This window comes from Bison bison, unplaced genomic scaffold (genome assembly GCF_000754665.1).
Source record: "Bison bison bison isolate TAMUID 2011002044 unplaced genomic scaffold, Bison_UMD1.0 scf7180017864204, whole genome shotgun sequence".
Taxonomy (NCBI): domain Eukaryota; kingdom Metazoa; phylum Chordata; class Mammalia; order Artiodactyla; family Bovidae; genus Bison; species Bison bison.
This window is the reverse complement of record NW_011494776.1, coordinates 352,745-367,135: the sequence shown is the minus strand read 5'-3', so window position 1 is coordinate 367,135 and position 14,391 is coordinate 352,745. Positions and strand designations below refer to the sequence as shown.

The window sequence follows — 14,391 nt, the reverse complement described above, 5'->3', positions numbered from 1 at the left end:
CATCACTGACTCGATGGACGTGAGTCTGAGTGAACTCCAGGAGTTGGTGATGGACAGGAAGGCCTGGCATGCTGCGATTCTTGGGGTTGCAAAGAGTCAGACATGACTGAGTGACTGAACTGAACTGAACTGAACACTTTATCATAAAACAGACTTTGAGTTGGATGACTTTGCCCAACTGTAGGCTGATGGAAACGTTCTGAACACGCTTCAGTAGGCTAGGATAAACTGATATTCAGCAGGTTACGTGTATCAAATGTATCTTTGACTCAACATGTATTCAACTTACAAATAGGATATAACCCTGTAAATTGAGGAAGACTTGTATTAAAAATAACTTACAAGGCTGGTTCTTCTTCTTCATCTCCATATGACTTTAGATTATCTTGATCATATTGTGGGAATTCAGGCATCAATCTGAAAGTCAGAATATTAAGTTACATGAAATGGTTCACTGTTAAGTCATGCTTAGCAATAGAAAGTCCAATACTGATTTTGTAATGAGTATATCCTTTTACTGAGCTTATTCTGAAATAATCCACTATGGCCAGGACTATATAAATATAAACTGTGCATGGAGAACCATGACCATTCCTGTTACTGAAACATTTAGTCAAGCGTACTCTGTTGCTGTTTTTACTTTGACTTTTTTTTTTTTTTTAAATTTTTGGTAACTTCTTTCTTTGTGACTTTTTTTTAATGACCAAAAATTAAAACTACATATGTGAAAGTCAAAGTCACTCAGTCTTGTCCAATTCTTTGTGACCATATGGACTATACAGTCCATGGAATTCCCCAGGCTAGAATACTGGAGTGCACAGTCTTTCCCTTCTCCAGGAGATCTTCCCAACCCAGGGATTGAACCCAAGTCTCCAGCATCGCAGGCAGATTCTTTACCAACTTAGCTATCAGGGAAGGCCAAAACTATATTTCATTTTTTAAAAAACCACCACAATACTGATTCAACTGAAAGAATTCTTACTTGTATAGCATATGATAGACAGCAGTTTGCACAGGCCGAGCTCTATAAAGGAGTAATGGGGCTAATGTATTTAACAAAGTCTGGAGGTATTCTGGCAAGTTTGTCTTCTGACCAGCAATCAATCTTGCAGGGAGTTTCTGACTCAATAGCTGATCCTTTGGGATATAAGTTAATGTTTCACACATGGGCTTCAGCATTGCATTCTGAAATGATGTTTCAGATGTATCTCTGTTTTCTTCTGATGACAAAAAGGAAAAAAAGAGTCATACCCCAAAGTGAGTAATACAACTTGACCGATTCACAGACAACCAAATGTTATTTAAGAAAATGAAATAAAAACTTGACAAACATTAAAGCAGTCCAAACTAGAAGCATGAACTGAATATATATTTCAGATAATCTCAACTATTTAATGACTTCTATCATCTTATCCTTTTAAAAAAAAGAAGTTTTGAGTTAAAATAATTTATTCATATTCTCTGAATTAGTATGATTCCAATTTTCAGTGGTCTTTAGGTATCTTGTGATGTTTCAATTCTTGTCTGTAAAGCAGAAGAATATACGATGATTCTGAGATGCTAAACTTTCTCTCTGGCTCTTTCACTATTTTGTGTTGTGTGACCTAAACATCCAAAGTTGATTTTGCGGTGTTCTGTGTTTTGTTTTGTTTTTTAATTTTTCAAAACAAGTTACTTTCAATGACTCTCACTATTACTCCCTTTTTCACTTGCCTGTAGCAGTCACCAAAAGAGGTAAAAGCAAACTGTGGATGCCAGGAGAAAAAAATTCTTTCCATTCACTGATTAGATTTACAGGAAGGCTGCCAGTGGTGACCAGAGTTGTAGAATCAAAAAACGCGCTGAGTTCACAGGCCAAATCACAGCTGACATAGGCAAACAGTTGTACAAGTGGAACAGAATACAGTGCCTGATTCTCATTTGTTGTCTGAGGAAACAAAAATTAAATAGGTAAGCAGACCTCCTGTAGAATACTACAAGTCAAGGCAATAAAGAGAAGTCCCTTTCATTTCTCTAAATTTGAAAATAAGAAACAGTTTGAATGTATAGTCTCAGGAGACATTTATATATCAAAATAACTTATTTTTAGAATTAACTGTTAGGAATTAGAATTAACCCACTTATTGTGAACTGTTCTTTTTTATTTCTGCAACCATGAAGGAAAATAATATCAATTACCATTTACCAAGTTAAATACATTAAAAGCACATTTATAATCTTCTCAGGAGCCCTATTAATTGGGCATTATTAAGTTATTTTAAAATGAGGGAACTGAGGCTCAATTAGGTAAGCTTTAATACCCTAAGCCACACAGTAAACAGCAGGCAGAGTAGAGCTTCAGACCAATTCAACACTGACTGACTTGCTGCATGACTTGCTACCTAATACCCAGAGGTATTACACAGCTGGTTGCTTGGGGTCATAAAAAGAACTCTAATTCCCTCTGAATTTGTTTAATCTTTACTGCACTAGTCTGGCAATAATGAAACAGCACATTGTAAGAATAGAAGCAAAAGACCAAAAACCTTGTCATGAAAAGGTAAAACCTTAAAGGACTATGCTACAAATATTACATTAAAATGAGCTAACAGAGAGACCATTTTAAAAGCAGTTAGCAGAATGGCTGCTGAATGATATCAGCAAACATTAAACCTCAATCATTTTACTGATCTGTCAAGCAGCAGTCGGCAAGGAATATATCTATAAAGAGTTCAAATGTTTGCAAAGGGGCTAACTACAATCATTACTTAAAGAGGATGAGAAAATACTTCTGGCACACAGATATGCACAAAAACCCAACATCAGTGATGATGCAGAAGGTTAATTTACCTCCAACCAAGCCAACATGGAACACATGATGAAGTCCCATTCGCTCTCTGCCAAAGGAGATGAGCAGTATTTCAGAAACAGGGAAAGGAAACGGATTATTTCTATATTTACAGCCAGTATCTCTGGACTTACTTCTGACAGATTACTGTGATAAAGACAAAAATAAAACATTGATGAATTATACAGACATTCAATGAGAAAAATTTAAATCTTAAATACTTATAACAGACTGACTTAAATGCCTACCATCCTATTACTCTATGAAATAGTGACTGTAAGATACATAATCTGAGACCACATCATACACAGAGGGAAAAATATAAAGTATTACCTACCAACTGAAAAGAAAAATATCTTCGTGATCTTTTTTCCACGTTATCAGGATTTTTAATAGGCCATGTAATAGCTCTCCATCATCTGTGCTTTTGGTCTGCAGACAAGAATTGAAAATGGCAAGATGTCCAAAACCTCCTACAGCAAAATTAAAACATTTTTAAATTGTATTGCTACTATAAAAAAAGAAAGCCTATGCTGAGATAGGTTAAAAACTTTCTTCAAAAGTGTCCAGGGTGATGATTCTAAAATTAGGGCTTATAAGAAAGAGTCAACAAATGAGCCTATAAACTCTATAGGCAGGGACCTGCCAACATACTCAGCACCCAGCACAGAGAAGGAAGTGTGGCAGGGCAGGCAGAGGGAAGCAAGTGAATGACACTATGCATTAAACCAGCCTATGCCATTATTTTCTTTGTTTCCTTACGGATAGGACATATTCAGCATACCCACCTCTCAAAAAACAGACAAATCTCTAGCTAGAGTACAAAGTTAAATAAAGTTGGAAAATAGAGCATACTGTTTTATAATTCATACGTTCACTCAGTAAGCATCTATGTTGGGAAAGCTCCTGTGGGTTCCCTACTCTTTAGACTCCCTGATTCCTCCTTATTCTTCAATTCTCAGCTTAAATACTGCCTCCACTCTGAAATTCCCAAGTACATAAAGTACGCCCCTCCTCATTCCTCTAGTATCACTTGTTTGTTGCCTTTACAGCACTAATGTTTGTTATTATCTCATCAGGAAGTAAGCTCCATGAAAGCAGGAACCTTGTCAGTTTTACTCATCGCTGTATATGGCCCCCTAACACAGTGCCTGAGATACATTTATTTTGACTGACTAAATAAAGAACAAATAAATGAATGCATACAAGGTACACTGCTAGACAGATACTAGGGAGAAAGCTGGACAAAATCCAGTCCCTGAAGGGTCTTATTCAGCAGTACTGGCAGACTTAAAAACAAATTAGAATAATATGGACAAAAACTGAGAACCCAGAGCAGGAAACTACACTAAGTTAGAAAAGGCTTCCCAAAGTTGGTGTGTGAACGGGGATTTATCAAAAGATGAAAGTCTGCAAGACTAGAAAAGGGATGCTCCAAGGAGTGCTAAGGCACAAAGCTGTAAGAAAGTATGGACTGATCAAAATTCATGACAATTTAGCATGGTCAGGGTCCAGAGTGGAAGCAAAAGAGGTGAAACTGGAGAAACTGGTTGCAATAAGATTTTAAAACATCTTACAGGCCAAACTAAGGACTTAGCTTTTTATCCTGTAGGCAAAAGAGAACCAACAAAGAAAGCAAAAATTAATTAATTAGTAACAATTTAGTCTTCCTTTAAAGGCAGAGGAAGAATTTTTTTTAAATCTTCCTTACAAAATATCAATAGAAGAGGCTTCAAGTTTAATCAGAAACAACTCATGTTCTAATAACTGAAAAGTATTCGTTAGCTAATTCTGCTTCATCACTTGGGCTAGAAGAGAAAAACCGATTGTAAAACCTTAAAAAACACTCCCCTTCCTGGGCCTCCGCACAGCTGGGTACCTTGTGACCTGTGTGAACACAGGCCTGTCTTCAGCCACCCTTCAGCTGTAACCTGTGCTGCAGATACCACCTGCTCTCCCATTAGGTAATCCTCTCTTCCATGAACAATCCGTTCAACTGCATCCCTTTCCTGCAAATCCCATTCCAAGCCCACGATTTAACTATGCAAGTGAACTCAACAGTAAAGCTTAATGCCACAAAAATTTATTTTGATATCATACTATCAAGGCAATTGTTTCACTGTGTTTGCTAATGGCATATTCTTCTTCCACTATCTCAAACTTTTACTACCTTTCTTAAAAAACACAATCCCATTGCCACTCATCAGACAACCTAAAGAGACATGATGCCATGAAGTTCCCAACCCCTTCTACACTCTCTGTATCTACATCTGCATCTGCCCAACAGCTCTCCTTACCTAAGCTCCACTTATACATGGTTGATATCTTTTTTCCCTTTATTTATTTATTTTATGTCACATTGGACTACAGCTGATTAACAACATTGTGTGAGTTTCGGGTGTACAACAAAGTGCTTTAGTTATACATGTTACATACGTCTATTCTTTTTCACATCCTTTTCCCTTCTAGGTTGCTACGTAATACTGAGCAGAGTCCCCTGTGCTATACAGTAGGTCCTTGATGGTTATCCATTTTACATACAGTGGTGTGTTTATGTCAGCCCCAAACTCTCTTCCTCCCCACCTTTCCCCCTGGTAGCCATAAGTTTGCTCTCTAAATCTGTTTCTGTCATGGTGATTTTTTTCTAACTGCTCTCGATCCAATCCTACACGCCCTCCTCTCTCTTCTTCTCAGTGGGAACTACCATACATTATTCTGTCTTCTATTCCTCCCTCTCCCCCTTTGACTCTGTATTCATGTCCAGCTTTCACTTCTTTCCACTTCCCCTCCTTTTTTTTTTTCCAAATTTTATTTGTGGTTGTGCTAGGTCTTCATTTGGCACAGGCTTTTCTCTAGTTGCGGCGACTGAAGGCTTCTAATTGCTGTGTGTAGGCTTCTCAGTGGGTTGGCTCCTCTTGTTGTGGAGCAGGGGCTCTAGGGCACGCAAGCTTCAGCAGTTGCAGCTCCCGGCTCGAGAGCACAGGCTCAACAGCTGTGGCGCATGGCCTTAGTTGCTCCGCAGCATGTGGGATCTTCCGGGATCAGGGATTGAACCCGTGTCTCCTGCATTGGCAGGCGGATTCTTTACCACTGAGCCACCAGGGAAGCCCCCTATGTCCCTTTCTACCAAACCCTTAAGAACAGACTATCTGGCCCTACTTTTTCACCACTGTTCATTCCACATTTCAGTCTCTAATTTCATCTGGGCTGTGGCATTTAACAGGTGATGAATATTACCTAAACTCTTGCTTCCTTTTTTTTTAACCTTCAGTCCTTATTCTCAAGTGTCCCTTTACCAACATACCCCTTAAATCTACATACTGGTGTTCCCTTGATGTTCTTTTCACGCTTCACTCTCCTCAACAAGCTCATCTTCATTTACAGATTATACTACCACCTACCTGGCATGGACTCTGAAAGCAGTATTTCCATCTAGCCAACAGCCTACTGCTTACTGACAATCCCCATTTGAGTACTTATTCCATAGCCACCTTAATCGTAATCTCATGCGTCCAAACCTTAATATCAGCTCCCTGTACACTCCTTCGCCACTCTGTGTCCAGCCCTGAAGTCTCCTGGCAGGGTTTCCTATAAGGCCTCATGGTACTCCCATCTGCCCAATCCAGAAACATAACCACAGAACCCCAACAAGTCTACTTCCTACCTCTCTCAATTCCATCTCCACTCTTCCATCTGTGCCTTGACTCAAGAGCTCTTTTCTCTCATTTTGATTATTCGAATGGCTCTCTATCTATATAGTCTTCTACCCCTAATTTCTCTCTTCTCCCATATCTACCCTTCACACAGCTGTCAAGATAATCTTTCTAATGTGAATAAGACAGTCTGACTACTTTCCTACCTAATTTGGGCCAACAGTTCCTTACCTCCTATCGCTTAAAGTCCAAACTCCTTAACTGACAAAATGAGGCCTTTATGATCAGTGCCCTACCATTCTCAAGATCCATATTCTTGTGCACCCTAATACTCTTTGTCCCAACTTTCTACCTTAAATCCAACCAAAATGAAGCTACCTGCACTCTTCTAGTTTCTGTGAACCTGGAATGTCTTTCTCTAACTCTAAGGAAAAGTACCTTTTACCACTACTAAAATATTTCTTTTTGTGAAATAGCCACTGCTATCTCAAAGCAAAGTGGAAAATCCTTTTCTGCACTTCTGCACATAAGATAAATTTTTGCTATATCAGTTATCATATAACTTTACATCTATCTTCTTCTCTACAAAAGAGACTGCCACATAGTCAGGGCTCAATAAGTGCTTGTTAAATTAGCAAGTAAAGGAACTAACAAGAGTACAGAATGTCCGAAAAGTTTAAAACACAACAAAAGCTGTTTCCTCTTTTGCTTTTGTAAGTTGACTCATCGGTTGACTAGGGGGAAATGACGTATAGCTAAGAAGAGCTACACAGGGTACCTGTGGTTATACACCTTCCCTTAGGCTGCAGCATTTCGATACTGCAAAGTAACAGTCACTCTCCAATGAACGACACTTACCCTATTGAGTCAACTTGTTATGTAGCAAGAATATTAACTAGGAAAAAAATAAGCTATAATTTATCTCTGTCAGATTTGGATTTAGATGTTAAGAAACACTTCTTTCATCTCAAGCAATAATTAAATTAATGAAATATTTATTACCAAGTAACTAACCATTAATATGGCAAACATCTTCCTTGGTCCAGGCCAAAAGGGCAGGTATACACTGAGCAATGAATTCTTTCTTGTCTTCTTTTGACAAAAATGGACAGAGACTTTGAATAGTATGCATATTACCTTCTGTTAGTGGAAAAAAACTGTTTAAAGAGGGGGAAAAAAAAGTGTGAATTATATTTATCCTAAATATTTAGTTATTTCAGAAAATTCCTTACTCATACAATTTAAAAGACTAAAATTTCCACTATATAAAATAACTGAATAGAAAAAGAATAAAAGAAACTATGAAAGAGGTTGACTCTTGCTGATTCTGTTTGATGAAACTGTGGACAATTATTTTTTTCTGCTTCTCTTTTTCACGTTTCTGATTTTCAAAAAATAAGCATATATAACTTTCCCCAAAGATGATTTTTTAAAATTATACAAACAGTACATGATTATGCTGTCATTAAGAGCCAACTGACTCAATTTAAAGAGGACCAGTTACATATTGCTCATATGAAATGATACTCATATATATGCATATATATCCTTGGGTTTTATGTATCTAAATTTTATATTACCTGATACTTATATACTTTTTAGACCACTTTACAGCAGAACATATAGGTACAAAGTATTCTATTTTAAAACTACATATCTAAATAAAAAACAAAACCAAAATATTTCATACAATCATAATTTAACTATTTTTCTATTAGTGAACATTTAGGATTTTTCCATCAAATTTTTGCTCTTACAAATAACACTATAATAACTGTCCTTGAACAAGTACTATTCTGTATATGTGCAAACACCTCTTTAGGCTAGATTCCTGGAGGTAGAACTTCAAAATCAAAGGATCTGCATGTATTATATTTTGATAATCTCAAGTTTTTCTTCAAAGAAGAATAAATTCACATTTTCACCAAAAATGTACAAGTTTGACTTTTCTGCTGCACACCTAATAATCCTTTTTAATTCCTGGCAATAAGGTAGATAAACTATATACTCCTTTGTATTTGTCATTATTAACAAAGCAAATCCTTTCCTATTCCACATTTCATAAATGAATTACCTTTGACTATTTCATCTATGAATTACCTGTTCAAGTCCTTGACACATTCTTCAGTTTGACTAATTTAATTACTAGAATCTATTTATATTATGAACATTAATTCTTTTTAATTAACAAGTATTTTCCTCTATTTTTCCACCTATCCTTTATACTGTATTTTTATCATACAGAAGTTTTCTTTTTTAACTGTGGCAAAATATGTAAAATTATGTAAAATTTACCATACTATTTTAATTTAAAAAAAAATTTTTTTTGGTCATGCTGTGCAGCATGAGGGATCAGTTCCCTGACCAGGGGTAGAACACATGCCTCCTGCATTGGAAGCATGGAGTCTTAACCATTGGACCATCAGGGAAGTCCCCCAGATTAACTATTTTTAAGTCTATAGTTCAGTGATGTTAAGTTCATTCACACTCTTGTGCAACCAACCTCCAGAACTTTTTCATTTTACAAAACTGAAACTCTGTCCATTAAATAAGAACTCCCCATCTTCCTTCCATTCAGTCCCTGACAACCACCATTTGACTTTCCGTCTCTATGAATATGCCTAAGTACCTCATATAAGTGGAATCACACAGTATTTGTCTTTTCGTGACTGCTTTATTTCACTTAGCATAATGTCCTCAAGGTTCACCCACATTTCAGTATGTCAAAATTTCCTTCCTTTTTAAGGCAGAATAATACTTCATTATAACGCATACATTTTTGTTTATCCATTCATCTGTTGATGGACACAAAGGTTTTTGTTTTACAAAGTCAGGTACCTACTATTTCTTCTATGGATTCTGGATTTGTGCTATGCTTAAGATCTTCCCTGTGCCAAGGCTATACAGTTTCTTATTTTCCCAAAAACTTTTATAAGATTTAATTTTCATCTGGACCTTACTTTAATGTATAATGTAAGGGAGTGGGTCTCACTTTTTTTTTCAAACATAGGTCCAATTTTCCTATCTCATTCATCTGAAAGACCACCTGTATCAAAAACTAAATTTTCATTTATGTGTGCATTGGTTTTTGGACTCCATACTTTGATCTAAGGATACATTTATTCACCAATTTCATACTGCTTAATCACTGCGTTGGTAGGGCAAGTCCTTTTCACTTTTCTCTTTCATAAATTTCCTAGCTATTCTTGAGCATTTTTTCCTTTAAATGCATACCATGTTTAGAAGACTTTGTGAAGTTTTTCAAAAATTGCTGCTGAAATTTTGACTAACATTACACTGAAATTAGATACAACAATTTTTACAATTTATCTTCCCACTTTGTTTTGTGATCTTTATTTAAGTTTTACAATTGTAATTTTTCATTAAATTTATTTCTAAATATTTACAGTTTTGTTGTCAATGTGAAAAGAATCTCTTTTTTCCTATGGCATTTTTAAATTGATTATAACTGGTGAATAAGAAAGATACTGACTTTTGTATGTCAAGTATATATCCATCTCACTTGTAATTAGTTCCAGCAGTTCTTTAGTTAATTCCCTATGACTCATGTAAACAGGAAAAATTTTTAATTATGCTGAATATCAAAAGATCATATGCTGTATGACTCCATTTATATAACATTCCTAAAATGGTAAAAATTATAGAAAGAATAGATTACTGGTTGCCAGAGAGGAAGAGAATGGCAGGAGGGCAGGTGGCTGTGGCAAGAAAGGGTACCACAAGGGATCTTTATGATACAACTATTCTGTGTCTTGGAATGTGGTGGTAACACGTGTGTGCTCTGATCTACAGAGCACACACGTGGGTGCAAGTTAACCCAGTCAATGAACTATATCAATGTCATTTCTTGGTTGTGAAATTGCATGAAAGTTATTCAAAATGGCACCATTTGGAAGAAACTAAGTGAAAGGTACACAGAATCTCTTTGTGTTTCTTATAATTGCATGTAAACCTATAATCCACATTAACTGAACTCAAAACAGTAAATTTCAAAAAGTTAAGACTTAAAAATCAAAATTTAGCTTACAATTTTACTGTGCCAGAACATATATATATATATATACACACACACACGTATATGTATATATATACATACACACACACACACATGTATAAACATATATATAGTTTCCAAATTCTTTTTGATAAATCTGTAAATTCAAAATGCCTCTTGATAAATTTCAGGTAAGTGTTTAATCTGAATGCTCAACTTCTCTAATATAATCAACTCTAGTAAATCTCTAGTATGTCCAACCTCACTATTTCTTTGCCTTAGGAATATATTTATTGTCTTTTTAGAATTCACTTCAGTGGGATGATTGTTCTTTTGAAGAGTAAGTAACTTTCCTTATCACTTCCCTTTAGCTAAATAAAGGGATAGAAGGATGTTAGAGAGAGGGGAAAAGATTCTACCCGATAGATTTCTGAGTAAAAGAGAATAAGCTATCAAATGCTAATTATTTAAAGCACATATTAAATTCTTCAACAAAATGTTTTAAGGTTAAAAACACCTATTAAAAAAGTATGGGTCCTCAACCTAAAATGATTGGAACTGTTTTATACTCTTTAAGTCTCATATTTTTTCATTTAATTTCCTCATGTCCTAAAATTTGTTTTCCTGATTCATTACACACTGTTTGTTAGTCAAGGGTTGGCAGAGTGACCAATCATAATAAATTTCAAAGTGAAAGTATTTAAAATAAAAATACCCTTCTTTTCTCCTATAATGCTGTTTTACTTCATCAGATGAAACACTTCGGGAAAGGATCAACTTAGCAATAATAAGAGACCAAAGGGTGCCGTTTTTCCTGGATCTAAAAAAGAAAACAAACATTCTGTTTTGAAAGTATACTTAATGTTTTGACACAGTTGCTTACCTGGAGTCCTTTTACAGAACTAAATAAAACACCTTGTCAGGATATCAATTCACACAGTACTTTTGCACGTAAATAACTGCCGTTACCAAAAGGACTGGCAACTTAGGCTTCTGAAACTCCTTTACTGAGCTCTCACCAAGGCAATCCCAAAGCCCCTTCATCCCAAAAGGGGAAAGGACCTTAAGGATTAAGCTGGAGCATCAGAAGCTGCAGCCGGAAAGAGGACAGAGAAGACCCAGAGGAGACCAAGGATTGCTGAAGCTGAGGAACCAAGGAGGGCATTAACATCCACTGAGGAAAGTTCTGCGAGTCAAGTAAGGGTAGGGGGACTGGAGAGGAAGACCTGTTCAGTCTGAGGCCTCTGATACTGCAAAGCATACGAAAAATACTACAGGCAAATGTAAAACTCTTCAGGAGAAAGCAGTTCAACAGGATAATTTCAACCAACTAAACATCAGACCACTATAACCTCTACGACAATTCTTCATACCTATTTCCTCATCGAGGGGCAAGGGTTTTGTGGTTATGATATTAAGCCAAACCTGCAGGAAATAACATACAAGGTAAAAAGCTAAATTTTACCTTGGAAATTTTAAGTGGAAGGATGGGTCATATATGACAAATTAAAACAACTTCTACAGGACTCTCTCTCTTTCACTGTCATCTGCCCCTTGCATCATATTCATGGATTTAATAACACAGGCAAAGTACAAATATCTCCCAGAGGAAGAAATCAAGTACTTAGTACCCATGAAGTATTTATCATTAACAACTGGGATTAATTTACAACAACCCTCTGATTCAAAGATTAGCATGAAGTGGGCTTACATTTTGCAGACACAAAACCATAAACTAGCAAAATACTCATGAAATAGAAACTGAAAAGAGGTTCCCACCTGTCAAATAACAGCTGCAGAAGGCCGGAAGTATTACCAAGTCCACGTAAGTTATCATACGTGATATTCATTTTCTGAAGCATTTCACAAAATCCAGTTAGGAAAACAGGTGGATTGTCTAATTCTTCATACCACTGCAATGAATAGAGCAGTTCTGCAACTAACAGAATGGACAGCACATTATCGGGTGCACTTTGTGAACGGCACTTCCAGTTCCCCTCACTTGTCTCCTGTTCTCTAACACCGCTGTGCCCACCAATTCTAAAACATCCATGAACTGATTTCCAGCTCCTTGATATACAATTATAATGAAAACTGACCGTATTGGATACAAAATACCACTCCTCTCCCAAATCTTACTTGGTCCCTTTTCTGGCGAGTTAAGAAAGTGACAGGAACCGAAGTTATCAGAGATGCTACAAGAATCTCCCTACTGTTTTTGCCACAAATGGTAGAAGCTGCATCCAGGATAAACAACTACAGGACCCAAGACCTGAGAAGTTCAAGTCAATGTGTTAAGGAAGAGAGCATGACGCAGCACACAGGGAAGGGCCTCGGTGACAGGCCAGTCTGGATTCAGAAGAGCTGCATACACTGTTATCAACCAGGATACGATAAATCTACCTCAGGGGACTGCTGCAAGAATGGCTGAGTCTCACGAAATCTGGCCATACCACAGGTTCTTAATACACAATCAGTCACAACTCTCCAGGTATGGATTTTGGAGTCGAGAGACTTGAAACCTGGTTCAAAATCTAACCCCATCCCTTGAAAGCTCCAGATTAAGAAAAACAACAAAAATTATTACCCTAATTCCCAGTGTTGTTTTTGGACAAATTCACTGAGTAAACAGCAGGCTAAGCTCCTTGACCTTAACTGCAGGTGGAGCTGGCTCACCGTAAAAGGTGTTTCCAGCTTTCTTTCATAGGCATATATTCTCTTCTGCTAGCAACCATACTCCACTGAGGGCTTACAACCAAGCCCGACACAAGAATTATTCAAGTCCTCCACCTTTCAAATTATTTTGTACAGGTCACATGGCTACCTACAATGCTATACCATTTCCTAGAATGGGGGGGATTTTCCAAATCCTTTTGAAATTCAACATCTGAATGACCACTTGCTGGGGAAAAAATTATAGCCCTATACAAAAGGACTGATCCAAAAATTAACTGAAAAAAAATTAACTGAAAATTCAGAATCCCTGATGAAACACAAGACTTGTTTAACCATTTTCCTTAGGGTTATGTGCTACAGGGTCTGCTTTTATTGATGTCATGCCAGCTAAAGTAACTGTGGTGGTGGTTTACTCGCTCAGTCATGTCCGACTCTTTGCAACCCCATGGGCTGCAGCCTGCCAGGCTCCTCTGTCCATGGGATTTTCCAGGAAGAATACTGGAGTGAGTTGCCATTTCCTTCTCTAGGGGATCTTCCCCACCCACAGATCGAACCTGGGTCTCCCATATTGCAGGCGGATTCTGTACCGAATGAGCCACCAAATTCTGCTCTACTGATAACAAGACTATAGCAAGATTTTTTGGTATGAGTCTATCTGATTTGCAATTTAACATTCATCTCTTGAAAGGCCTCAATTTCTCATCACTAAAATAATTAAAAGGAGCTTAAGATTTTTCATTCTTTAAAAATTTAAAGTATAATCAAAATTATTTCAAAATTTTAATTAATTTTAATTAAATTCAAGATTTTAATTAATTTTAACTTATTCAAGACTTACATGTATTTATCTGAATGTTCATATATACTTACTTATTTTGTCAAGTTCATTATTTTCTAGGACTGTTTCCTTTTTCAGTGCAACTACTATCATTTTACTCAATAATGCTGAAGTACACAAATGGCTGGGAAGTTTCTTTGTATCTTGCTCTTTAAAATCTGTTTTGAAACCCTCATAATTCAAACTCAATCTTCCTTCTAAAAGAGGCCTATGCAACCACTGTAAAAAAAAAAAAAAAAAAAAAACCTTAAATTATATACAAAATCATTCAACAGTCTAAATTATTTACTACCTACACAATTAAGGCAGGGAACAACGATGAAGTTAGTAGACTATCTTCAAAATGTTCTTAGAATAATTTCAAAAAGGAAGCTATTGCTAG

General features: G+C 36.5%; 1 protein-coding gene across 1 annotated transcript in view; it reads right to left on the bottom strand.

Moving 5' to 3' along the window:
- Positions 1 to 14,391, bottom strand: part of LTN1 (listerin E3 ubiquitin protein ligase 1) — a 59,504-nt gene that overhangs the window by 18,618 nt on the left and 26,495 nt on the right. Inside the window, exons 16-24 of the mRNA XM_010844671.1 lie at positions 14,042 to 14,228; positions 12,275 to 12,434; positions 11,211 to 11,315; positions 7,495 to 7,637; positions 3,165 to 3,300; positions 2,830 to 2,974; positions 1,714 to 1,927; positions 983 to 1,220; positions 343 to 417 (exon numbers count right to left, since the gene is read on the bottom strand). Coding sequence (XP_010842973.1) covers positions 343 to 417; positions 983 to 1,220; positions 1,714 to 1,927; positions 2,830 to 2,974; positions 3,165 to 3,300; positions 7,495 to 7,637; positions 11,211 to 11,315; positions 12,275 to 12,434; positions 14,042 to 14,228 — 1,403 coding nt within the window. The remainder of the gene's footprint in view (positions 1 to 342; positions 418 to 982; positions 1,221 to 1,713; positions 1,928 to 2,829; positions 2,975 to 3,164; positions 3,301 to 7,494; positions 7,638 to 11,210; positions 11,316 to 12,274; positions 12,435 to 14,041; positions 14,229 to 14,391) is intronic.